The following is a 25678-nucleotide window of genomic DNA, read 5'->3' as shown; positions in this document are numbered from 1 at the left end:
GACAGGAAAACTGAAAAAAAAAACCCCAACAAATCAGCCTTTCTTATTGCAAAACAGAGTGGAAAGTCAAAATCTTTCTCAACTTTGTCCCATCTGGTCAGATTAAATCTTTGATCACCCTAGGGACCACGTTTATGTTTTGGTCCCTACGACTTGTTTCAGAACAGCTCGAAACACACAGGTAGCAGTGAAATATGAATTGCTAAGCCCCAAACCCCTCAACACCAACACACAAAAAGCAGATTTCTATGTCTGGTCAGACTGTGTGTCTGTAAAGAAAGATATAAACATCTGAGTGATTTGCTGCCTGGTGTCTACATCAGCTGCCTTGTTACCAATAAAGTGTGTGAAGCTTCTACTTGTCCTAAAGAAGCAGCTTAGGGATGGACTAACTAGAGAAGACAGAATGAAAACAGAATATCCCCAAGTCAAAAGTCATGAAAAGGGAGTATCTCAGAGTCTGAAGGTGGAAGAATCGAGAAGACAGAGCATTGCCAAGTCTACAAGTGGAAGAATGATGAAAACAGAACATCTACAAGTCTAACGATGGAAGAGTCATGAAAAGAGAGTATCCCAAAGTATAAAGGTAGAAGAATCATGAAAAGAGAGTATCCTCAAGTCTAAAAGTGGAAGAATCAAGAAAACAGAATACCCTGAAGTCTAAAGGTGGAAGGATCATAAAAACAGAATATTCCCAAGTCTAAAAGTGGAAAAAGAATATTTAAACCAGAATATCCCCAGGTCTACAGCTGGAAGAATGATGAAAAGAGAATATCCTCAAGTCTGGAAGTGGAAGAATCAAGAATCCAGAATATCCTAAAGTCTAAAGGTGGAAGGATCATGAAAATAAAATATGTCCAAGTCTAAAAGTGGAAGAAGAGTATTGAAACCAGAATATCTCCAGGTCTAAAGCTGGAAGAATGATGAAAAGAGAGTATTCCCAAGTCTGAAAGTGGAAGAGGTATCTCTGAGTCTGAAGGTAGAAGAATGATGAAAACAGAATATCCTCAAGTCTAAAAGTGGCCGAATCACAAACAATGCTTTCTCAGAGCTGTCCCCTTTAAGGCAGAGAAAAGCCCCCCAAATTCACAATGAAATGGGCCTGGGTGGGTGGCTGTAAAATGGAAAACATCTCCCTGCACCCAGGAGGTGCTTTTAAAGAAATGTTAGTCAGCAAGTTTTAATTTTCATGTAGTTATTGCATTTTTCAGATCAGCTCTGTTGCGCCGGAAAAGCTCTGACTGACTTGGTGCAGTCTTTCTGGTGTGAAGGATGCTGGCTGGAGAGAAACAATCCTTTGGCAATTTAATTCAGTTGCTAAAGGGAGAAACTTCTAGTTTAGTGAATGAAAAAAAAATATATATTTGGGGGAAAAAAAAGAAAAGAAGAAAGAATGGCTGACTAAGTATCACCCTGTGCTACATCCAAGGCCTCTTGCTGGTTGTCTGGCTGCTCTTTTGTAGGCAAAAAGGAGCTGAACGCTCTCTGGCTCCTTAGATCTGGCCCAACAAATGCACTGCCAGTCATGCACATGGATCCAGCTTAAAACCCAGTGTGAGCCTAAAAGAAGCTAGTCAAACTGGCACCTACTCATGCAGAAGGAGATAGATTTGTCATGACAGGCTGATTATTCAATGTAAAGAAACAGTTTAGCTTTTCTAATCTGGTACAAATACATCTTTCTCAGAGAAAAAAGTAAAAGGTCTAACAGTTCAAGTATTTAAAGTAAAGAAACCAACAGGGAAAAAAAATAAATGGTAACGTCAAAGTGAACCAGAGGTATTTGTGCTGGAGCATTCTGCACAACAGCCCTGCAGTTCTATTCAGATAAATAAGATTTAACCCTTTTAACCCTTTAGGAGCCGCACATCTAGGCGAGGATCAAGGCGAGCAGTTCTCTCTTGCAGAGGACAGGCTGAAATATCTCATTCCAGACCCCTGTTTTGTCTCCCTTCTGGTTTGCTCTGCCTACCCGTGGGGCTCCCAAAATGAAAAAAGCTCATCCAGACAGTCCAGAGGATAAGCAGCCACAAAGCCCTCCGCTAACTTCTTCCCTGGAATTTTCTCTGCTTAGGCAAGTTTGTGCTCTCCCTCATCCGGGAAGTATAATTAAGGACAACAATCACCTAAGGCGCCGGGATCCAGAAGCATGTTAGCCTGTCACTGGGATTGTCAATGCCATCGGCCCACAAACGAGGCTGGGGAATACTCTGGAACATCCAGGATGGGGCACAATGTCCCACCTGAGATCCACAAAGTGGTATTTTCCATGCTTGTCCCTAGTCGAGTTACAGAGCGAGGTTAAGGAAGCTGCTGGCTCATTGCAGGAGTCAACATTCGCCGAGCTCCACTTAAGGGATTTTCTCTTGTGTAAACTTGACTTCATCATTCGAAAGGGAGGGGAGAAAAAAGCCAAAAAAAAAAAAAGCAGTGGCGTTATGAAACAAAGACTTTTGGCAAGTGTCTGGGATGCGTAAGCTGCAGAGCAGCATCTTTCTGACCGCCATCCTGGGAAGCTTCCTCCTGGGGCAGGCAACCCCGCGCGGAGGGAGGAGGAGGAGGAGGAGGCGGCGGAGGAGGAGGAGATGGAGGAGGAGGAGGACGTGCCCTCCTGAGGAATGCTCCCGGGTCACTCCCAGCCCAACAAAGCGGAGCGGGCTGCAGGGCGCCTCTGAAACTGGGGGTTCTTCTCCCCCTCCATCCCCCCCTTTCCTTCCCCTTCTCTCAATTTTTAGGGGAGGGTGGTGGGATCCTACCCCGCTGGCGCCTGGTGGGCAGGAGAAGTGCGGAGCTCCCGGGTCCTGTTTCGCTGGGGTTGGTTGGTGGTGGCTTGGCTGAGGGTTTTGGGTTGGTTTTGTTCTTTCCCTTTCTGAAAATGTCCTGCAAACTGCTGGCAGCTTTTTTTTCCCCCCCCTTTTCCCTTCTTTTTTTTTTTTTAATGGAAAATACCAATCGCCTGGGATCTATACCTTGCCTTTCGCCAATAATGAGAAAACTTCACCTTCTGTCCCCGGCAATTCTTAGGAAATCTTTTGCTGTTATTCCTACAAATCCAATTACAGATTGTTGAGTAGCTAGTGGAGTAAGCTTATTGAGGAGTGTCACATCACTAAGTCGTGCGTATGTGTTTCAGTTTGTAATGTGGTCTGAGCCGCTGTAGAGGTGTCAACTTAAAATGCAAGTAAGTAGCAGAACAGGGCTAATCCCAGCCACTACTCCCCTGCAGCCAAATTGTAGCGCAATGAATGACAGTGGAAATGCAAAGATGCCACTGTGCTTATCACACACAGCCAGATGGTGGACCTGGATCAATGCACACATGCCACGATCAATGCATTTGATAAAGAATTAAGAAGAAAACTGTACATGTTATCAAAGAACTTGTACATGGCATAATTATGATTCTGCATGTGCTTACTGATGATATTGGAGACTCAGAGGCAGGTGATAATGAAACTGATAGGAAGAAATAGCTTAAAGGCTACAGCATATGGCCTCGGCACTAAGAAATCTTGTCAAATAGTTCAGAAAGCTTTTTTTAACTGTTATTACAGGCTGCTCATAGTGCAGGCTGGTGGCAACATTTTAATTTTTTTTCTTTTTCCTTTTTTTTTTTCTTTTTTTCCCCTTCCCTCCCCCCCCCTAAATCTGAAATGTCAAAAAAAGTTACAAAAGCTTCTACTTTTCAGCACGGCTCAGAAAACAATTAAGACACTATTGTGTTTTAAACGTGGCCCGCCCTCAAAAAAAACCCCTACCCCACCTCAGCCCTCAGCCCTACAGGTCCAGCAAGCCTCCACACATTTGGGGCATCTTTTAATGGATCTGATTCCACCTTCCCTGAATAAATGCATTTAGACTTTCGGGGATGGGGTGGGGGTGTTGAGGCAATTGCAAGGCTGTCTGCGGGTAGCAATTTGCATTCCACGCGTCACTCCTGCAGATACAGTCCCGATGTAATTCCTCCTCAAATGCAGAGCTGCTGTCTCTGCTCCGTGGCAGCTACCTCGCAGCCACCTCCTCGGATGGGAAAAAAGGTAATTAAACAGTGGAGGAAAAGAAAGGCTAAAGGAAGAAAATAAAATTCTTATTTCAAAGCAGATAGGTTTCTAATGTGCAAAAAAGGTACCTAAAAATACAAATTCTCATGCTCCAGTTGATAGATGAGCTGTCTAATCAACGCCTGGACGTAACTTAAGTGCTCTCATTAGGGTGAAGACCTTCAGGCTAACTAAGGCTAAATCCCTTAAAAATTGCTTCTGCAATAGAAAATTCCCCCTTACCATTTTCCTCTGCCTAAATCATATCAATTAAAAAGAGAGAGAGAGAGAGAGGGAGGGAGGGAGGAAGGGAGGGAGGTAGAGAGGCATTTTCACATGACTTTGTTTCAACTGACACTCCAAAAACTATCTCCTGAATCCAATTTAAAACGTCGCAGCAAAAGTTCATTAGCAAGCAAAGAAAAAAAACCAAACCAAACCAAAACCCCCCCAACGCTGCATTTCGTTTCTCTTTCACTTTAAACCTGGACCTTTAATCAGGACTGAGGCTATTCACTTAGTGTGGTGTTTGTTGTTGTTTATGTTTTTTTTTTTTTTGTCAACCCCAAAGACTGAGGTTTGAAGATGAAATATTAACCTTTATCAAAGCGAGCCTGCAGAAGCCGTGAAGCGCCTGTTTCATTTGCAGGGGGGACAACCCCCCCCCTCAGCCCTCCCCCTGCCTCCCCTCTCCCCCAACCCCCAGAATTTCAATTTGTCCTGACAAACCATTGGGTATTAAATTCTAAAGGCACGCAGAGTGCATAAAGAACTGATGGCTTGATTAGCTCTTGTGGTGCAATTGAAGGAGCTGTCTCTCTCCCCGCTTCTCCATTTTGAGAAACACTTTGATCTCCGCTCAAGTCAATTCATGAACATCAACTGACAAGACTGCATGAAACACCCCAATGGTTAAGGCCCAAACTCCTAGCAAACTATTTGGTTTCATTAAGGCTTCGGGAGAAGTGACCAGTGACAGTCCTTTCATTGGGAAGCCAACAGGCAAGTGACTATTTCAACTTTAATGCGGACAATGGTGCTGCTGAAGGCCACTACACCTCCAGCCAGCCACTCAGGGCTGAATGCCTCTACCTACTATTTTGTGACATGTGAACTCCTGAGTGCAGCTGCAGCCTCATTAATGCATTGCCCCAGATTTGTTTGCAAGGACTAAAGAGATGATTCGCAGCGTTTCTGGTGGGATAGATGCCGGCGCCTTCAAAGGAAGGTGAACCAGCAGGTGCTAGAGGAAAGCCAGGGGCCGACGGATGGACGGCTGCAGTTTTAAGTGCAGGCATTTGCCAAGCATTAAGTGCACTGATTTGCCAATTATTAAGTGTACCAAATTTCCAAACAGTAAGTGCACTGATTTGCCAAACATTAAGTGCACTGATTTACCAAATACTAAGTGCACTGATTTACGAAACACTAAGCACACTGATTTGCCAATTATTAAGTGCACTAATTTACCAAACACTAAGCACACTGATTTGCCAATTATTAAGTGCATCAATTTAACAAATATTAAGTGCACTGGTTTACCAAAAATTAAGTGCACTAATTTACCAAACACTAAGTACACTGATTTGCCAAATATTATGTGCACTGATTTGCCAAACATTAGGTGCATTGATTTGCCAATTGTTAAGTGCACTGATTTACCAAACACTAAGTGCATTGATTTGCCAATTATTAAGTGCACTGATTTACCAAACATTAGGTGCACTGATTTACCAATTATTAAGTGCACTGATTTACCAAACATTAGGTGCACTGATTTACCAAACATTAAGTGCACTGATTTGCCAATTATTAAGTGCACCAATTTACCAGTCAGTGCACTGATTTACCAAACATTAGGTGCACTGATTTGCCAATTAAGTGCATCAATTTGCCGAACATTAACTGCACCGATTTACCAAACACTAAGTGCACTGATTTGCCAATTATTAAGTGCACCAATTTACCAAACATTAGGTGCACTGATTTACTAAACAGTAAGTGCACTGATTTCGCAAACATTAAGTGCACTACTTTATTAAATACCAGCTGCACTGTCTTACCAAGCATTAAATGCACTGATTCACCAAATACTAAATGCACTGATTTATGAAATATTAGGTGCACTGATTTGTGAAGTATTAAGTGCACTAATCTCCCAAACATTAAGTGCACTGATTTACTAAATATTAAGTGCACCGTTTTACCAACTATTTAATGCCCAAACTTCCCAGACATTAAATGCACTGGTTTACTAAACCTTTGCAGGAAAGCAGCAGTTTGGGCTGAAAAATGACAAGATCTTGACTCACGTCCCCCCTGCCCCACCCCAACGCCAGGGCATTCGGCTGGATTCTGAGCTTTGCTACAGTAAACTACTTCCACATCACTTTTCCCCCTTTCCCAAGAGCCCCACTTCAAAGAGTTCATTTTTGCACCGGTTCCTGTCAATGCAGGTCAGAAACACTAAAGTGGAAAAGTGGCTGCAATGCCGTGGCACAAAGAGTCTGGGCGGCTGGAATCAAACAAAGCCCAATTAAACTAATCATAACGTCCCAGTGAACACAAGGAAGCTCACCTGGTATTTCTGGACTTCTTGTGTGAATTCCCAACTCTACTCGGTACTTGGTACTATAATTACCCTGACCAAAATACTGTGAAATTACTGCTCTGATCTACTAATGGCTGCAAAGCTGGGGGGGGAAGGGGGAAGCAGCAAGCCCATGGGCTGTGGTTCCATGCCAAGGGGCCGTAGGAAGGTGGCGCAATGCTTTCTGACAGAGACGACAACTTCTGACAAACTCCAAAGGGAAAATTAACGGGATGGAGTTTATGTTGCCAAGGACTGTTCATTAATTACCAATTTAATCGCCGCTGGAGGCGTGACATTAACAAAAATCTGGCTGCAAGTTCTAATAGATTATGAAGACCACCTAAGAAGAGTGACCAAGAAATGTACAAAACAATTAATACTGTTTCACTGCTATCAAAGACCGCTCGGATTATTTTACATCAAGTGAAGCAAAAACGAATTAGTGGCTTCACAGTGCCACCACTAGGAACTGTAAATACAATGGCACACAATTAGTAATGCACATGTGGACTCCGCCTCCCTCCCCCCCCCCCCCCCTCCGCGCCCCGTTCGAGGCATATATCCTTGGGAAAGCCAGAACATGATAAGGAGAACAAAAGAAACATTTGGAAATGAAACGAATCAAGATTTTAACTCTACCCTCCTGCATGCTGAGCCAGAACAGAGCAGGCAATGCGAAACAAGCCCCGCAGCTCTGAGGAGCTGCGGCAGCATCCTGGGATTCACCGCGGCGGACACCGAACATCTCCTGGCCACCGAGAGGAAAAGAGCATTCCGGATGCGCAGAGACCTGGGGCTGCCTGCCCGCACAGAGGCAGAGCTCTCAGACACCACCGAGACCCTTTTCCCCCCTTGTTGCTAACATTTATAAAGCGATAGGAAGTGCTGAAGTTTTAGAACTGTTCGGACAACCTTAACGTGCAGCTGCCAAGCTAACGTTACCATGCAGCACTTCCAGTTTGCAGCCACACCAGATATAAACACAGATCCTGATACACAACTCCCAATTTACACCCATGTAGTAAATAGTCCCATACTGATACACAACTCCCAATTCACACATATGTAGTAAATAGTCCCATATTGATACACAACTCCCAATCTACACCCATGTAGTAAATAGTCCCATATTAATACACAACTCCCAATTCACACATATGTAGTAAATAGTCCCATATTGATACACAACTCCCAATTTACACCCGTGTAGTAAAATAGTCCTATATTGATACACAACTTCCAATTTACACCCATGTAGTAAAATAGTCCTATATTGATACACAACTCCCAATTCACACCCATGTAGTAAAATAGTCTCATATTGATACACAACTTCCAATTCACACCCATGTAGTAAATAGTCTCATATTGATACAGAACTCCCAATTTCCACCCATGTAGTAAAATAGTCCTATATTGATACACAACTCCCAATTCACACCCATGTAGTAAATAGTCCCATATTGATACACAACTCCCAATTTACACCCATGCAGTAAATAGTCTCATATTGATACACAACTTCCAATTCACACCCATGTAGTAAAATAGTCCTATATTGATACACAATTCCCAATTTCACACATATGTAGTAAATAGTCCCATATTGGTAAACAACTCCTAATTTACACCCATGCAGTAAAGTAGTCCTATATTGATACACAACTCCCAATTCACACCCATGTAGTAAATAGTCTCATACTGATACACAACTTCCAATTCACACCCATGTAGTAAATAGTCCTATATTGATACACAACTCCCAATTCACATCCAGGTAGTAAATAATCCCATACTGATACATAACCCCCAGTTTGCATCCATGTAATATCTAGCCTTAGACTGATACATTTAGAGTGGATGCATATACACCTTACGGGAGAAAAGAGCAGCAAAAAACCACAGCTGTGAATCTCCAGAATTTAGATCTAAACCTCAACCTGAGTATGGCTTGCCTGGCATTAGCAAAGGTTCCACTTTCTCTGTGAAATCTCTTCTGCTCTAAACCTGACACTGTATGCTGATTCCTCTTGGTTTACTTAGAGTTTACTCGCCCTAATTATCACACAGTATCACAGTATCATCAAGGTTGGAAGAGACCTCACAGATCATTAAGTCCAATCCTTTACCACAGAGCTCAAGGCTAGACCATGGCACCAAGTGCCACGTCCAACCTTGCCTTGAACAGCCCCAGGGACGGCGACTCCACCACCTCCCCGGGCAGTTGTCTCTAGCCATATTTTCGGACAGTGAAATATCACCGAGGGCTCAAAGGGATCAAAGAGGAAGTCAAAAGAAGTGGAACCTTCTTGGAAAGTGACAGTGTTGTCCACGTGTGGAATAAAACCAACTTGTTTGCTCTTGCCACGAAGGAAAGGAGATCAGGCTCAGCCTTAGCAAGCCATTAGCAAGCAGCAAGTAGCAGCTCAGTGGTGGGTTTGAAGGCTCCAGTTAGCAGGTCTAACCTTCACTTAACGAGAAGCTTAGTGGTAGAACAGCTCTAAAACTTGGAATGCTCCCGAAATGCAAACAGTCTTATCAGCTTAAACCACATTTAACCACTTTCTAGTGGCATACAGACCAAGACACAGAAATGAACAATGGGGAATAAGTTACCAAAGCTCTCAGGGATTACCAAAATAATGCTCCATCTTTTTTTACCAATTAGACAGTAACTGGTTCTGTGTAATCTCGGGGAGATCTACTGACCACGTCTAAATCTGGTCACAATTATCAGCACGCTGGACTGGGCTTTCTTTTTTTTTCCCCTTTCCCTTTCCCTCCCCAATCAATATTTTCCAATTAATATTAAAGGACCAAGGTTGCCATCTGCAAGGTCCTACACCTCTATAAATCCCTGTTAGATGTTTAATTAATACAGATCAGCTTCTTCTATCTGCTGGTTGTAGGTTTTTGTTTGTTTGGTTTGGTTTAAAGAAAAAACCAAAATGGCAATAACTTGAGAATATTCTTTTAAATGGATTTTTTTAAATGCATTGCAGTGTGACCTGCTCTGGCAGGGGGGGCTGGACCAGACAATCTTTCGAGGTGCCTTCCAGCCCCTGACATTCTATAAATCTATGATTTATGTCATCATCTCACATAATACATCCTGTTAGAAAGAGCCCTCCAAGCTCAGCCAGTCCAATTCTCATTCAGGTTTAGGGTCAGTCCTAAACCATGTCCCTCTCAGCACCAGCTCCACAGGCTGCTGGAACAGCCCCAGGCATGGGGACTCCAGCACTGCCTTGGGCAGACCATTCCAAGGTTTGAGAACCATTCCAGGGCAGAAATATTTCCTAGCATCCAGCCTGAGCCTCCCCTGGGGCAGCTTGGAACCATCTCCTCTGCTCCTGTCCCTTGGCACCAAGGAGCAGAGGCTGCCCCCTCCTCGCTCCAACCTCCCTGCAGGGAGCTGCAGAGAGCAAAGAGCTCTGCCCTCAGCCTCCTCTTTTCTAGACTCTATCACAGACATTTATTTTTCAGTTGAGGAGACTACCTAAAAAAACAAAAAGGCACCTAAATGAAATAAATCCACCAGTGAAGCAGATGCTTTTCTTAATGCCACAGAAGCAGAGGTTCCTGCTTTTGGCTGGGGGGCTGGACTCAATGATCTCTGGAGGTCCCTACCAACCTCTAACAGTCTGTGATTCTGTGATTCTGTATTCTGGCTCCATGAGGAAATAAATACTGCTAAAGCTCTCCAGCATTCATCCTGATGAACCTGCTGGAGTGTGTGGAGGAAAGAATGCTTGGAATGCCAACCTGAGTTGGAGGAAGCTTTCAATCCAATTAAAATATCCTCTTTCTGTCAGCTGCTGGGAATTTGCATTCTGCACCATTTCAGCTCACATGGAGCAGAGTTTACTTTTTGGTCACTCTTAAGAGAAGGGCAGTTTGGAGCTTATTAGCTCAGAGGGGCAGTGGATTACTGCAGAATATGATTTATAACTAGGACCATTTGTTACAGCTTTGTTTCTAAGCACCATAAATAAAATAAGGCTTAATTTTGACCCCACTGCAGCTGGCATATCTCATATTTGTGCAAACACATGCAAGGAACATAAAATTAAGGGCATGCAACCCATCTCCTTTCAGATCTTATCCCTTTCTGAAGCTTTCCTTAAAAAAAAAACAAACCAACAAACCCAAACCCTCCATTTCCACTAGATGCAAAAATAAAACCCAACCCAAACTTCCCACTTTGCACTCAAAGATCTGTGACACAGAAAATGGGCACAACAGATCGCCACCTGAAGTAGAAAGACCTTATTAAATACGAATTAGATACAGCTGCAACAAGTGTTTTGAGGGAGGGAGGCAGAAAAGAGCAAGGCTCGGAGCAGAGAGCAAACAGCCTAGTGGCACAGCCTGCTCCTGCTGCTCTCTGCGCCTGCTGCTTCCACGGGTGGAGGCAGCAGCTTTTCGGTGGGGACTTCCAGCTGCAGCTTCTGCTACAAAAGCTGAATGCAGGCTCCGCTGCTCTTTCAGATGTTGATGGTTCCCCCTCCCCCCACCCACACTTACTATTTATGCAGCTAGAGCTGTGACACAGCTTGAATAAATATGAAGTAATGGTGGCAGGGAGAAGTAAACCCAAATCTTTGCGCAGAGACCGCTTGAAACGGCTGCAATTAGGCATGAGAGCAGGTTGCAATTAGGCACAAGAGCAGCGTCAGGATCGCTCTCTGCAAATATCACAGAATCAGCTGGAAAAGACCCTGAAGACCATCAAGTCCAAGATAATGATCTCATTCTCCCAAGTCTGATGCTAATCCGTGTCCCTCAGCACCACATCTCTGTGTCTTCTAAACACCCTATCAACCTGCTGTTAAACAGACCTTGTCCAAGTCTGAGTGCCTCCTAGGTTTTTGGTACAGCCACCCTCAGGATGCTGCCTTCAAGAATTAATCTTTTCCTATTTCACAGAGCAATTCCCTCCAGGTATCACACTACTGAATTCCTGCATCCCAGGACCTAAGCTAGATCTGAAACACACAAAATACTTGGTGGAATTCATAGGACAGAATCCCCTACACCTCAGTTCAGCAGGGAGGAATCCTTAGCAGCTCAAGCGAACCCCAAACACCTCCAGAAGGACCTGTGGCTTGTTGCAGGAAGGAAAACACATCCTGTGGCAGCTGAGCACTGCTTTGCAGGAATTCCATGGCACATGCACAAACAAACTTGTAAGAATCTGGCATGGGGGTTCAGGAGATGCCAGGAATGAAGTCTTAAGATTTTAAGATTAAAAATTAAGACTTTAAAAAATTTTAATTAAAAAAAAATATTTTAAGTTATTTTACCTTTAATTAAAATTTAAGACTGAAGATCTTAAGCCCAGGCACAGTTTGAATTTTCATCCTGCTCTGTAATGCTTTGCAATAGAGTCTTCTTCTCACAACACCTTTCACCTCTACTGTGCCCTGATCTTCAGCCCAGATATGTGCTTTGCCCAGTGCTGGTCAATACTTAGGTGCCTCCTGACTGCTCAGTAAGGAAGCACCATTCCCTACTTCATGATATTCAAATCCTGCTTAACACAGAGAATGATGGATTTCTTCCCAGGACTATTTGCTCACCCTTACACTCTTGAAGTGCCTTCAAAGCATTAATTGTGTTGCATTCTCCGACCTGCCCCGTGGTGGTGTAACCACACCAAAGCAGGGTGCGTGGAGAAGGGAATGTGGCTAACCCATCTGGGGTCCTCCCATGAGAACCCAGACAGAAAGATCCAGCTGAAAGGATCTAGCACTGGATGCTCGTCCTGGGAAGCCTCTTACTTGGGCTTTGTTCAGTCTAAGCTTTCTGCAGCCCTTGCTGTGTCTCAAGCTCATCTCCAACTGATTTCCCCGACAGCTCTGGATGCTTAAGACACCTGCAAATCAAACCTGTGCCTCGAGGGCTGATCCAGAAAGGAAAGATACACAGTTCATAGATCCACAGAACGCTTTGGGTCGGAAAGGACCTTAAAGAGCATCTAGTTCCAACTCCCCTGCCTAATTTCCAGCCTCAATCTCCCCTCTCCCAGATCAAAGCCATTGATCCTCCTCCTGGCACTCCAAGCCCTTGTCGAAAGCCCCTCCCCAGCTCTCCTGGAGCCCCTTCAGGTGCTAGAAGACTGGTCTAATGTCTCCCTGCAGCCATGTCTTCTTCATGCTGAACAGCCCCAACTCTCCTAGTCTGTCCCCACAGCTGATGTTCTCCAGCCCTCTGAATCATCTCCATGGCCTCATCTAGACCTCTCCAGCAGCTCCAGGTCCTCTTTTTGCTGGGGTCCCCAGCACTGGAGGCAGTGTGGCAGGTGAGGTCTGATCAAGCAGAGCAGATCCCAGCAAAGGGGCAGAATTCCCTCCCTGTGCTGTTGCTCTCCCTGCTCTGGATGCAGCCAGCACACAGCTGGCTCTGAGCTGCCAGTGACCAGTGCTGGCTCCTGGGCAGTTTGGCACCAACTGACACCCCCAAGGCCCTCTCCTGCAGGCTGCTCTCCAGCCACTGCTCACCCAGCCTGCATTTGTGCTTAGGATTGCCCTGACCCAGCCGCAAGACCTTGCTTGGCCTTTTTGAACTTCAGGAGGTTGGCTTGGGCCCAGCTGTGCAGTTTGTCCAGGTCCCTCTGGATATCTTCCTTTCAGAGAGTCAACCACAGCACACAGCTTGGTGACCAGTTGGAGGAAGTTTGGTTTCAAAGACTTAGCAGCACTGCTCAGGAGCTTTGCTGCCAAAGCAGCCTCACAATGAATTCTTTCAAGCCTCTTAACGGTGACCTTGTCCTTTTGCGCCTTGCAATCCTCACTTTGTTTGCTGTGCTTCCTCCAGTTCGTGCAGCCCAAAGGACAGGGGTCTCCTGGACAAACAGCCTTCTGCATCACCTCAATCCTCTGAGCTAAATGAGACACGATTGCTTTGGGGTGATCACATAATTAAAGACTGCATCATAATGCATATACACAAAAGGAGGTTAATTAAAGTTGCCTGTGCATTTCTTAACTCCTAATTCCATGCTCTGTAATCACACCGACTCCACAACCACAGCCACCTGAGCTTGCAGAGCAAACGACAAGGGCAGTACATTTCCATCCTTTATGTGGCTCAGGCATTAAAAGAGGAACATTTTGCCAATGGACTTCGCAGAGATTTGCTGACAGTGGACTTAGGTTGAGCCTTGAGAATTATGGATTCAACCCCATGTTCTACGAGTGAGAGTTCCTTGCTGCAAAGACCTTTTAGCCCTGGGACTCCTGAATATTCCCCATTGCTCCTGGTCCCCTCTTTGCCTGCTACTTTGCCAGCCAGGTTGCACAGACCAGCTCCAGTCTCCTTGCCTTTCCAATCTGCTACTGCTAACAAGCATCACTACAGCTTGATATTTTCCAGCATCTGCTGGGAGCAGATATGTCCCTTCTAGCCCTGTGATATTATTCATCGTGAGAAAAGGCAAGTTAAAAGAGAGTAAGCTAATCAAGAGGCCCTCCTGGTTAAAAGCTAAGCCATTACAGCTGCTACACCAGACTGGAAATGACAGAAGCACCTCATAAAAGAGTCATCAGGCACACACCTACCTCAAGAAAGGCAGCAGAAAGGCTGAGCTCTTTTTAAAACTACCACAGAGAAAGGAATCCAGGAAGGGATCAGCAACTCTCTTCACAGACTCCTTAAGCTAATTCTTCCTGCCTCCAAAAGGCTGCATCATTTTTAAGGGCGTATCTGTGATCCTCCCAAACCAGGAGCATATTCCCAAGGAATTTCTGATCAATGTGGTCTCTCCTCAGACTTCAAATACCTACCTGTATGCTTAGTATACCCCCACCCAAGCTGGCATGTGTGCAGCCTGCAGACTGAGGTATCAAATGAGCAGACCTAGCAGTGAAAAAAACTTCATGTAGGGAAGAAATGGGAGGAAAGAAAAGAAGCTGATCTGGTACAAACAGAGGAAGCAGGCAGAGAATGCTGGGATGGAATCCAGTGGGTTGAACAGGAATGACAATGATCATAGAATCACAGAATGGGTTGGATTGGAAGGGACCTTCAAGATCATCCAGCTCCAACACCCTGCCATGGGCAGGGACACCTCACACCAGCACAGGTTGATCAAGGCCTCATCCAATGGGACCATGAATACCTCCAGGGAGGGGGCAGCCATAGCCTCCATGGGCAACCTGTGCCAATGTCTCCCTACCCTCACTCTCAACAATTTCTTCCTCATCTCCACTCTCAGTCTCCCCTCTCTCAGCCATTGTCCCTTGTCCTGGCACTCTCAGGCCTTGTCAAAAGTCCCTCCCTGGCTCTCCTGTAGCCCCTTCAGGTATTGAAGGCTGCTCTTCCTGGAGCCTTCTCTTCTCCATGCTGAACAGCCCCAAGGATGATGGGGCAGAGAAGACACAGAGGAAAGATGTCTAAGGGCTGAAATAGTCATGACAGCAGGTAGCAAAAATCCAAATGAAATTGAAATGGCCATGACAACCAGCTGAAATACAGTCTGAGAAGAGAGGAAAGAAGCAAAAGACACAAAGACAAGGGGCAGATGATACACCTTGGGCTGCAAGTGGAAATACAAAATCCAGAGGAAAATGGGATCAGGTTGAGGTTACATGAGCAAGTTCAGTGCCTTCACCTTCTGCTCCCACAGCACCAATTTCTGAGTTAAAAAGGAAAAAAATAAGGTCCAGCAAGTGAGAACACTGAGATGGGCCACAAGAAGGTGGAAGCACAATGCACCAAGAAAGAGCTGTCAAGGAAAAGGAGTAAACAGGAGAATGGGAGCATGCAGCTGCTTATGAGAGGGCAAAGGGTGGTCAGGAGAGAGGAGAGGAAAGAGGAGAGAGGAGATAAGAGAAAGGAGAGAGAGGGAGACAAGAGAAAGGAGAGAGAGGGAGACAAGAGAAAGGAGAGAGAGGGAGACAAGAGAAAGGAGAGAGAGGGAGACAGGAGAGGAGAGAGGTGGGGAGAGAGGTGGGGAGAGAGGTGGGGAGAGAGGAGGGGAGAGAGGAGGGGAGAGAGGAGGGGAGAGAGGAGGGGAGAGAGGAGGGGAGAGAGGAGGGGAGAGAGGAGGGGAGAGAGGAGGGGAGAGAGGAGGGGAGAGAGGAGGGGAGAGGAGAGAGGAGGGGAGACAAGAGACAGGAGGGGAGACAGGAGAGGAGAGGAACTCCAGAGTACAGAACTACTGAAGAAAACAACACAATATTGGTTCCATCAGAGGCTGGGGTAGCTGAAGAAGGTTTCAGGTAGTGGATACCAAGCAATCTGTATTTCTGTCCATGGAAGAGACGTGGAAATGTCCTGCCTTGTGTTGACCTCCAGCAGCACCACAGCCCCACACACTGCATATTGTTCTCCCTTGTTGACTGAGAAATTGGATTCACCCTTCTCAGATGGCACAGGTGAAGCGGTAGCAGTGAAGCCTGTGAGACAGGACTCTCAGAAGTGAGTAATGACTCTGCAGGCCTGGCTTAGCTGGGCTGCATGATCTTCACAGCACCTGAAAAGGGGCTAGCAGAGTACACCCTGAAAGTCTGGGGTGTTTAAAGCTCTTGTCATGAAGGTACAAAAACAAAGGTGAAATTGCAAGCCTCAAGAGTTACTTTTGAAAGTATTTGTCCTGGACTAACTCCAAAAGCTTCCTGATTCAAACCATGTTCTTTGGGATCCCTCTCAGTCTATCCCAAAAGTCCAGAGGAGGCCAGGAAGATGCTCAGAGGACTGGAGAACCTCCTCTGTGGGGACAGGCTGGGAGAGTTGGGGCTGTTCAGCCTGAAGAAGGCTCCAGGAAGACCTTAGAGCAGATTTCCACCACCTGAAGGGGCTACAGGAGAGCCAGGGAGGGACTTTTGACAAAGACTGAGAGTGCCAGGACAAGGGACAATGGCTGAGAGAGGGGAGACTGAGAGTGGAGATGAGGAAGAAATTGTTGAGAGTGAGGGTAGGGAGACACTGGCACAGGTTGCCCATGGAGGCTGTGGCTGCCCCCTCCCTGGAGGTATTCATGGTCCCATTGGATGAGGCCTTGATCAACCTGTGCTGGTGTGAGGTGTCCCTGCCCATGGCAGGGTGTTGGAGCTGGATGATCCTGAAGGCCCCTTCCAACTCAAGCCATTCTGTGATTCTGTGAAAAATGAGCCCTGCTCAATTCCAACTACTGCCTGCTCATTCTCCTTACTCTCAGTTGAATTATCCACATCACCACACTGGCACAGCCAGCACTGCTATGAGTCAAACTGCTGATTATTAACCTTAACGACCAGAAAACACTGACTAGAAGTAAGAGTTATCTTCTAACAATCAAATAAGCAATGACCTGGAGTAAACTGGCACAACTACAGCAAATGACAGTGTCTCATCTCTGTGAAGATCAAATATGCTAGAGAAACACAGAAATAATTGTATTTTATTTCATATCTTTATATGAGGCACATATGCCAGCCTGGAGGAGAGGAGGCTGAGGAGACCTCATTGCTCTCTACAGCTCCTTGAGAGGAGGCTGGAGCCAGCTGGGGTTGGGCTCTGCTCCCTGGGAACAAGTGACAGGAGGAGAGGAAATGGCTTCAAGGTCTCCCAAGGGAGATTTAGGTTGGAGATGAGAATAAACTTCTTGGCTTAAAGGGTTCTTAAAGGCTGGCAGAGGCTGCCCAGGGAGGTGGCTGAAAGCCCATGGCTGGAGCTGTCTGAAAGAAGCAGATCTGTGGTGCTGAGGGCCATGGCTTAGCTGTGAGAGGAAATGGGCTCAAGTTGCACCAAAACAGTGTTAGGTTGGAGATTAGGAACAGTTTCTTTGCTGCAAGAGTGGTCAGAGGTTGGCAGAGGCTGCCCAGGGAGGTGGTGGAGTCCCCATCCCTGGAGGTGTTCCAGGACCGTGTGGCCATGGCAGCTGGGGACAGATTTAAATAGCCACAGTCATGTTGGGTTGGTAGTTGGCTGATCCTGGAGGGCTTTGCCAACTGGAACAACTCTGATCCCAGAGCTGGATGCAGTACTTTGGGTGAGGCCCTCCATGGGCAGTTTGGCTGCCTGAACTACATAGTCCTAACTCCCCCACTGCAAACTCTGCCCCCATCTCCTCTCTTTCAGCTGCTTTTCCTGGCCCAGAGAGAGTTTTGACTTTTTGCTAACTTCACATTGCCATCTGTATTGCTGACTGGCAAAGGGCAAACATAAGGCACATCTTCAAGAAGGGAAAAAGGATGCTCCTGAGAACTCCAGAGCAGTCAGCCTCACCTCTGTGCCTGGCAAGATCATGGAGCAGATCCTCCTGAAGGCTCTGCTAACACAAATGGAGAACAAGGCAGAGGTGATTGGTGGTACCCAGCAATGGCTTCACCAAGGGCAAGTCATGCTTGACAAGTATGGTGGCTTTTTATGATGAAGTCAGAGCAACAGTGGACAAGGGAAGGGCAACTGACATTATCTACCTGGACCTGAGTAAGGCATCTGACTCTGTCCCACATGACAGCCTGGTCACCAAACTGGAAACACAGAGACTGGATGTGTGGAGCACTGCTGGATAAGGAAATGGCTGGATGGTGGCACACAGAGAGTGGTGATCAAGGGCACAATGTCCACCTGGAGACCAGTGCCAAGTGGTTCCCTCAGGGGTCAGTGCTGGCACCAGTGCTGTTGAACATCTTTGTCAGTGACATGGACAGAGGAACTGAGTGCACCCTCAGCAAGTCTGCAGGTGGAACCAAGCTGTGTGGCACAGATGACTTGCTAGAGGGCAGGGATCTATCCAGAGGGATCTGGACAGGCTGGAGAGCTGTGCCCAGGCCAACTTCATGGCATTCAACAAGGCCAAGTGTAAGGTCCTGCACCTGGGTTGGTGAAATGCCAAGCACAGCTCTAGGCTGGGTGGGGAATGGCTGAGAGCAGCCCTGAGGAACAGGCCCTGGGGGTCTGGGATGATGAAAAGCTCAAGAGGAGCCTGCAGTGTGAGTGCAGCCCAGACAGCAACCCTGTGCTGGGCTGCAGCAAGAGCAGTGTGGGCAGCAGGGCAAGGGAGGGGATTCTGCCCCTTGGCTCTGCTCTCCTCACACCCCACCTGCAGTCCTGGGTGCAGCTCTGGAGCCCCCAGCACAAGCAGGACATGGAAGTGTTGGAGCCAGTGCAGAGGAGGCCACCAAGATGCTGAGAGGGCTGCAGCAGCTCTGCTATGAGGACAGGCTGAGAGAGTTTGGGCTCTGCAGCCTGAGAAGAGAAGGCTTCCAGGAGACCTTACAGTGGCCTTCCAGTATTTGAAGTGGGCTACAGGAGGGCTGAGAGGGACTACTGACAAAGTCTTGCAATGACAGGATGAGGGGTAAACTAGATGTTAGGAAAGGGTTCTTTCCAGTGAGGGTGGTGAGACACTGGCACAGGTTGCTCAGGGAGGTTGTGGTTGTTTCCTCCCTGGAGGTGTTCAAGGCCAGGTTGGATGAGGCCTTGGGCAGTCTGTTCTAGTGGGAGGTGTCCCAGCCTACGGCAGGGGGTTGGAACTGGATGAGCTTTGAGGTCCCTTCCAACCTAAACCATTCTATGATTCCATCTACCTCCTTGCCATCTCCCCAGGGCACCTCTCCCCCGCATGCCAGGGAGGTAGTGCCTTTGCCTCCTGCTGGGATTTTAGCGGCAGCAGTTTAGGTTGAAAAGGGAAAGTTTTGCTTTCCAACACTGCAACTTGCACCAGAATGGGCCCTGATCCTTAGGGAGCATCAGGAAAAGATGCCCTTGCTCTGCTTTCTCCATACAGACAGCTTCTACTGATGCTCACCAGTGCTGCTGATTTCAAGGCTCCGTGCCAGGACCGTGTTGTTAATACAGCTTTGGTTGTTTTGAACAGATATGTCAAGGGCATGGAACCTTCTTCCCAGAAGACATTTTTTTAACATGGAGAAAACAAAGTTTTATCCAACCTAATAGAGAGAAACTTCAGCAGGTTGTGTGGGGTTTTTTGAAGGAAAGAGATAGAAGAACTATTACCCTGAGGCAGAGAGCTGATGGAACACTGCAGATGCAACAAAGCTGTAAGACCTTGGAAAACAGGAGTTTGGGATAAGAACTGTCAGACAACTTTAGCCATAATTGCTCCTGCCTACATCATTGCTCACAGCTTCACAGACTGCACTGGGTTGGCAGGGACCCTCCAAGGGCATCTTGTCCAACCCCCTGCACTCAGCAGGGACACCTCCAGCTAGAGCAGGCTGCACAGGGACACAGCAAGGCTGAGCTTGAAGGTCTGCAGGGACAGGGCCTCAAGCACAGCCCTGGGCAGCCTGTGCCAGTGTCTCACCACTCTGCTTCTGCACAACTTCCTCCTCAGGTCCAACCTAACTCTGCCCTGCTCCACTCTCAAGCCATTGCCCTTGGCCTATTCCCACAGGCCCTTCTGAGCAGTCCCTCCCCAGCTTGCCTGTAGGATCTCTTCAGAGAGCCACTAATTAAAATGAACAGCTAATTAATAAAAATAAAGACCCAAAGCAAAATTCATACTCAGAAATATTAACCTAGGAAGGACTGAAATGCAAAGCAATACAAACCTGCTGCTGTATCATTACGTTATCATCACACAAGGAAGATTTGTCTGCTTCTACCAATATGTTCTGAAGAAAAAAACAACCCCTGGAAGTGTCAGTTTGGGGAGAGGACTTGTGAAGCCAGGACACAAAAAGGTAAAGCATGGAGCTAAGGCACTGAAGAGAATGAGGATGTGTAAATCCCTGCTTTGGGTTCTTGACTGCAGGATCCTGTTTAGGTACAGCAATCTGTCCCTCAGGAGCAGCCTCTGCCAGCTGTGAATGGGCAGAGACTGAAGCCTTTCTCTCTATCAGTATTTTTCAGTCCCATTGACATTCTCAGTTGCCAGGATGGACTCTAATGTGCAATAGTTAGAATCACAAAACCCACACTGCATAAAAATTAATTGGCTTTCATCTCCAGAGAGTATGCATCCTTCCAGGTCACCACAGAGGTGCAACCAGAGCTGCTTCCACACTGCAGCTCGCTCTCCAGCTCCACTTTCCCACCCCAGCTCCACTTTCCCACCTCGATAGCATCAATCAACTTTGGTGATAAAAGGGAATTGTTCCATCAACTCTTTTACAAGACTGTCACAAGCTGATTCGTTCAAGGCAGCAGTGCTTCTGAAGCACCAAGGAGCTGACATCACAGGCTCAGGGACTGCATTTACATCACTGAATAAAGGAGAAGGACTCAAAAATGGCATCGCTTACTTCACTATCATTTAACAAGTAACTTTTGTTTTTCGGCCCATTAGGAACTGTGGTGCCAATCAAATGAGGTGCTCCCAGACCTCTGCTTCCAGTGAGGTCTAAGGCATCTTGCTCTTGGCCATAACAGCAGAGGAACTGAGCTTTTAAAGTGATCTAAGGGTACCTGACATAGCAGGGCATGGCATGGCAGCATGGAGAAGGGACATTCTGCAAGGAAATGGTCCCCCCAGAAGCATATGGAGGTGCAGTAAGTAGGAAGGATGGAAATGGTCCCCCCAGAAGCATATGGAGGTGCAGTATGTAGGAAGGATGGAAATGGTCCCCCCAGAGGCATATGGAAGTGCAGTAAGTAGGAAGGATGGAAATGGTCCCCCCAGAAGCATATGGAAGTGCAGTAAGTAGGAAGGATGGAAACGGTCCCCCCAGAGGCATATGGAAGTGCAGTAAGTAGGAAGGATGGAAATGGTTCCCCCCAGAAGCATATGGAAGTGCAGTAAGTAGGAAGGATGGAAACGGTCCCCCCAGAGGCATATGGAAGTGCAGTAAGTAGGAAGGATGGAAATGGTTCCCTCAGAAGCATATGGAAGTGCAGTAAGTAGGAAGGATGGAAATGGTTCCCCCAGAATAATATGGAGGTGCAGTAAGTAGGAAAGATGGAAATGATCCCCCCAGAGACATATGGAAGTGCAGTATGTAGGAAGGGTGTAAATGGTCCCCCCAGAGGTATATGGAGGTGCAGAAAGTGGTAAGGGTAGAAATGGTCCCTCCAGAAGCACACAGAGGTGCAGTAAGTGGTAAGGGTGCAAAGTGCCACACCAGGCAATGTTTCTTACATCATTCAGCTGCTTGCCACGGGCTGGGATGATAGCATTGCTCAGCTGCTTGCTCCCTGCCTTTAATGCTGCATCTCTTCTTGCTTGCTCCAGCAGGACTCTCGCTCTCTCTTTGAGTTCTTCCTGTCTTGACAACATACGTTGCTTAAAAATAAAGAAAGATATTTAAGAGCAGGGCAGCCTGAGGCTACTTCACATTTATACAGCAGTTAAGAGCTAGGGGCTTTCCTACATTATAAAGGTCAGGAGGTAGATGGGTTACAGCTTCAGGAGTTGAGAGAGCATTCTAGAGAAATGAAAAAGAGAAGATAACCAAAATGTAAAACGAAAACTCCCAGGCTTTTATGATGTAAGTAAGAGTTCTTCCCTCCCTCCCCTTAAAGCTTAATTTCTATCAACATTTTAATGCCTTTAAACTGCAACTGTGAAAAAAAACAATAATAATTGGCTTGGTGGAAGCTGTGTGAAATGTGCTCTGTGTTTACTTGTTTGCTTTAATATGTATGCAAATAGAGTGCTTCGTGGGCTTCTGCTAGGGGTATCGCCCACTTATAGCTCAAACTGAACAGAAAGAGGTTGGCAATGAAGTGAGGAACCTGTGAAGGCTTCTGCCTCAGCTGTGGAGAGCCACCAGCAAGCCCCTTCTCCATGCACATGCCCAGCTGTACTGCAGAGAAGAAGTAACAGAAGAGAAGTATCTGAACAGGCAACGCAGAATGGGCTGGGTTGGAAGGGACCTCCAAAGCTCATCCACTCCAACCCCCTGCACTCAGCAGGGACATCCTCCACTAGAGCAGCCTGCCCACAGCCCTCTCCAGCCTCACCTTCAATATCTCCAGGCATGAGCCCCAAACACCTCCCTGGGCAACCTGTTGCAGTGTTGCAGCAGCCTCCTGCTGCAGAACTTGTTCCTCACAGCCAATCTCAATCTGCTCTGCTCTAGTTTGCAGCCACTGCCCTCATCCTGTCCCTGCAGGCCTTTGGCAACAATCCCTCTGCAGCCTTCTCGAAGCCCCTTCAGGTGCTGGAGCAGCTTTCACACACAGGTACTCTCAAATGTTGACTTCTTATGTCAAGGTCAAGTGTGAAGGTTGGGAAAACACATCTCTAGGCTTTTACATTGTCCTTATACAACTGGGACAGATGTTGCAGGCTGCAACAACCAGGTGGAAATTACAGTGGTCAACTCCACCCCACAAAGTGAGTGTCCCAGGTTACCCTTGGGGCTCACAAGGGAGGTTTTCTTACCACACGCAAAGGCACAGTTACCAGGGAACTGTCTCTAAAACCATCTCTTCCCTTTCCTTGGCCTCTGACACCCTCACACATGAACATCTTTGTACAGAAGACATCTTGTCTCCTCCTGCTCTATTACTCGTGACTCAAGCTGTCCCTCTCATCCAGTGCACACTGGTAATGATGATGATGGTGATGATGATGAAGAGAAGCTCTATGAGACACCTCTGATTAAAGGAAAGAAATCAGAATCATTTCATTTGGAAAAGACCTTTAAGATCATCAAGTCCAAACACTCGTTAGCTGTGGAGCTAACATGTGGCCATTAGCACCCATCTGTGGACTTCTGGCCACAAAATGGATCTTTATGGTGCTTCCATATGCTTTCCATATGGTGCTTTCCATAGGGAAAAAAAACACTTGAAGGAACCCACAGAACCAAAAGTCTGGCCACACTCTTTGCTTTGGTTATTTTTTCTTCAACCAGAGCTAATGGCAACAGCCAAAACTAGGCCTTTTGGCTAGGTGAGAGAAAGCAGCACCGTGCAAAAGGGCTTGGGGGTCATGGTGGATGAGAAGCTGGAGATGAACAGTGTGAGCCTGCAGGCCAGAAGGCCAAGGGGAGCCTGAGCTGCATCCAAAGCAGCATGGACAGAGATGGAGAGAGGGGATCCTGCCCCTCTGCTCAGACCTTACTTGCAGGGCTGGGGCCAGCTCCGGGGCCCCCAACACAGGAGAGACCTGGAGCTGCTGGAGAGGGTCCAGAGGGAGGTTTGGAGCAGCTCTGCTATGGGCACAGGCTGAGGGAGCTGTGGGTATTCAGCCTGGAGAGGAGAAGGCTCCAGGCAGACCTAAGAGCAGCCTACTAGGACCTGAAGGGGCTACAAGAAGGCTGCAGAGGGACTGTTGCCAAAGGCCTGCAGGGACAGGACAAGGGCAATGGCTGCAAACTAGAGCAGAGCAGATTGAGATTGGCTGTGAGGAACAAGTTCTGCAGCAGGAGGCTGCTGGAACACTGCAACAGGTTGCCCAGGGAGGTGTTGGGGCCCATGGCTGGAGATACTGAAGGTGAGGCTGGAGAGGGCTGTGGGCAGGCTGCTCTAGTGGAGGATGTCCCTGCTGAGTGCAGGGGTTTGGACTGGATGAGCTTTGGAGGTGCCTCCCAACCCAGCCCACTGCGTGATTTTGTGATGCTGTGAAGGAATCCCTTAACAGGGGCAAAATGCTAAGGCTGCTTTGGCATTTTGGTAACCTTTTGGGCACATTTGCTGTAAGGACAGGCTCCACTGTGCACACTCAGCTTAATGCATTCACTCTCACAACAAAGCTGCCAGGTAGGTGGGCCCTTGCTTGTTATCTTCAGGGAAAGAAAAATGAGTTTGTGGTTAAACAGTGAGCTTGAGGCCACCCCATGAACACCATAACTTAATATTCCACAAGCTTCTATCTCACTACTGTGGGCAGATTAACAGAGGGCTGTGTGGACTTGGCACTCAGGAACATGAACATGGCTCAGTGTTGATCCTTCAGTGATGGGTTGAGGGTTAGACAGGATGAACTTGGAGTTCTCTTCCAATAGGATGCTTCTTGTGACTCTATGGTTCTGTTTCTCAGGGAGGATTCTGAAGTCCCTCTGGTGTATTTTAAGGTACTTAGAACTTTATGCTTTTTGGAATAGACATCATTCACTGGAGAGGCCTGTTTGCAGTTTTGGCTCCAGCAGGCAATACTCAGAAAACAGGTCTTACTACACTTGGTGGCAAAAGACTTGGAGCCATCTCTGAGAGAGAGGATTCTGCCCCTCTGCTCAGACCTCACCTAGAGCACTGTGCCCAGCTCTGGAGCCCTGTGACAGGAAAGAGCTGGAGGGGCTGGAAGGTGTCCAGAGAGAGGCCATGAGGATGAGCAGAGGGCTGGAGCTGCTCTGCTATGAGGAGAGACTGAGGGAATTGGGGCTGTTCAGTCTGGAGAGGAGAAGGCTTCCAGCAGACCTTATTGTGGTCTGCCAGGATCTGAAGGGGGGTACAGGAAAGCTGGGGAGAGACTTTTTAGGGTGTCAGGTAGGATAGGGTGTCAGTGATAGGACTGGGGAGGGGAGGTTTAGATTAGACTTTAGGAAGAAGTTCTTGACGATGAGGGCGGTGAGATATTAGCACAGGCTGCTCATGGAGATGGTGGAAGCCTCATTTAAGGCCAGGCTGGATGAGGGTCTGGGCAATCTGAGGTAGTTTGAGGTGTCCCTGCCCATGGCAGAGGGAGTTGGAACTGGATGATCCTTGAGGTCCCTTCCAGCCCTGACAATCCTGTGATTCTTAGAGATAATTCAGAATAGAACTGCCTTTAACTGGAGAGAGACTGGGGAAGATAAACAGTAGGGCAATGTCTAGAAATCATTTTCTCATGGAATGGCTCTTTTTAGTCCAAGTATTTCTTGCCCAACATTAAAATCCCACTGCTCACCTCACTGTTTCTGCTGAAGAGAGGGCATAAATATCCAGCATGGAGAAAGACCTTGAACAGCATTTCCATCTTTTTACAAGGGCTTGTAGTGATAAGATGAGGGGAAATGGATTGAAGCTTGAGGAGGGCAGATTGAGACTGGAGATGGGAAAGAAATTCTTGAGTATGAGGTTGGGGAGACACTGGCACAGGTTGCCCAGGAAGGCTGTGGCTGTCCCCTCCCTGGAGGTGTTCAAAGCCAGGTTGGATGAAGTCTTGAGCAACCTATGCTGGTGGGAGGTATCCCTGCCCATGGCAGGGGGCTGGAGCTGGATGGTC

General features: G+C 47.1%; 1 protein-coding gene across 7 annotated transcripts in view; it reads right to left on the bottom strand.

Moving 5' to 3' along the window:
- EHBP1 (EH domain binding protein 1) overlaps nt 1-25678 on the bottom strand; it is a 261387-nt gene that overhangs the window by 73822 nt on the left and 161887 nt on the right. For all 7 annotated transcript variants that reach the window (XM_064146293.1, XM_064146294.1, XM_064146297.1 and 4 more), the window contains one exon: nt 21665-21808. In XM_064146293.1, the coding sequence (XP_064002363.1) occupies nt 21665-21808 (144 nt within the window). The remainder of the gene's footprint in view (nt 1-21664; nt 21809-25678) is intronic.

This window comes from Pogoniulus pusillus, chromosome 7 (genome assembly GCF_015220805.1).
Source record: "Pogoniulus pusillus isolate bPogPus1 chromosome 7, bPogPus1.pri, whole genome shotgun sequence".
NCBI lineage: Eukaryota > Metazoa > Chordata > Aves > Piciformes > Lybiidae > Pogoniulus > Pogoniulus pusillus.
The sequence above is the reverse complement of the archived record's forward strand: the minus strand, read 5'-3'. Positions and strand labels throughout refer to the sequence as shown.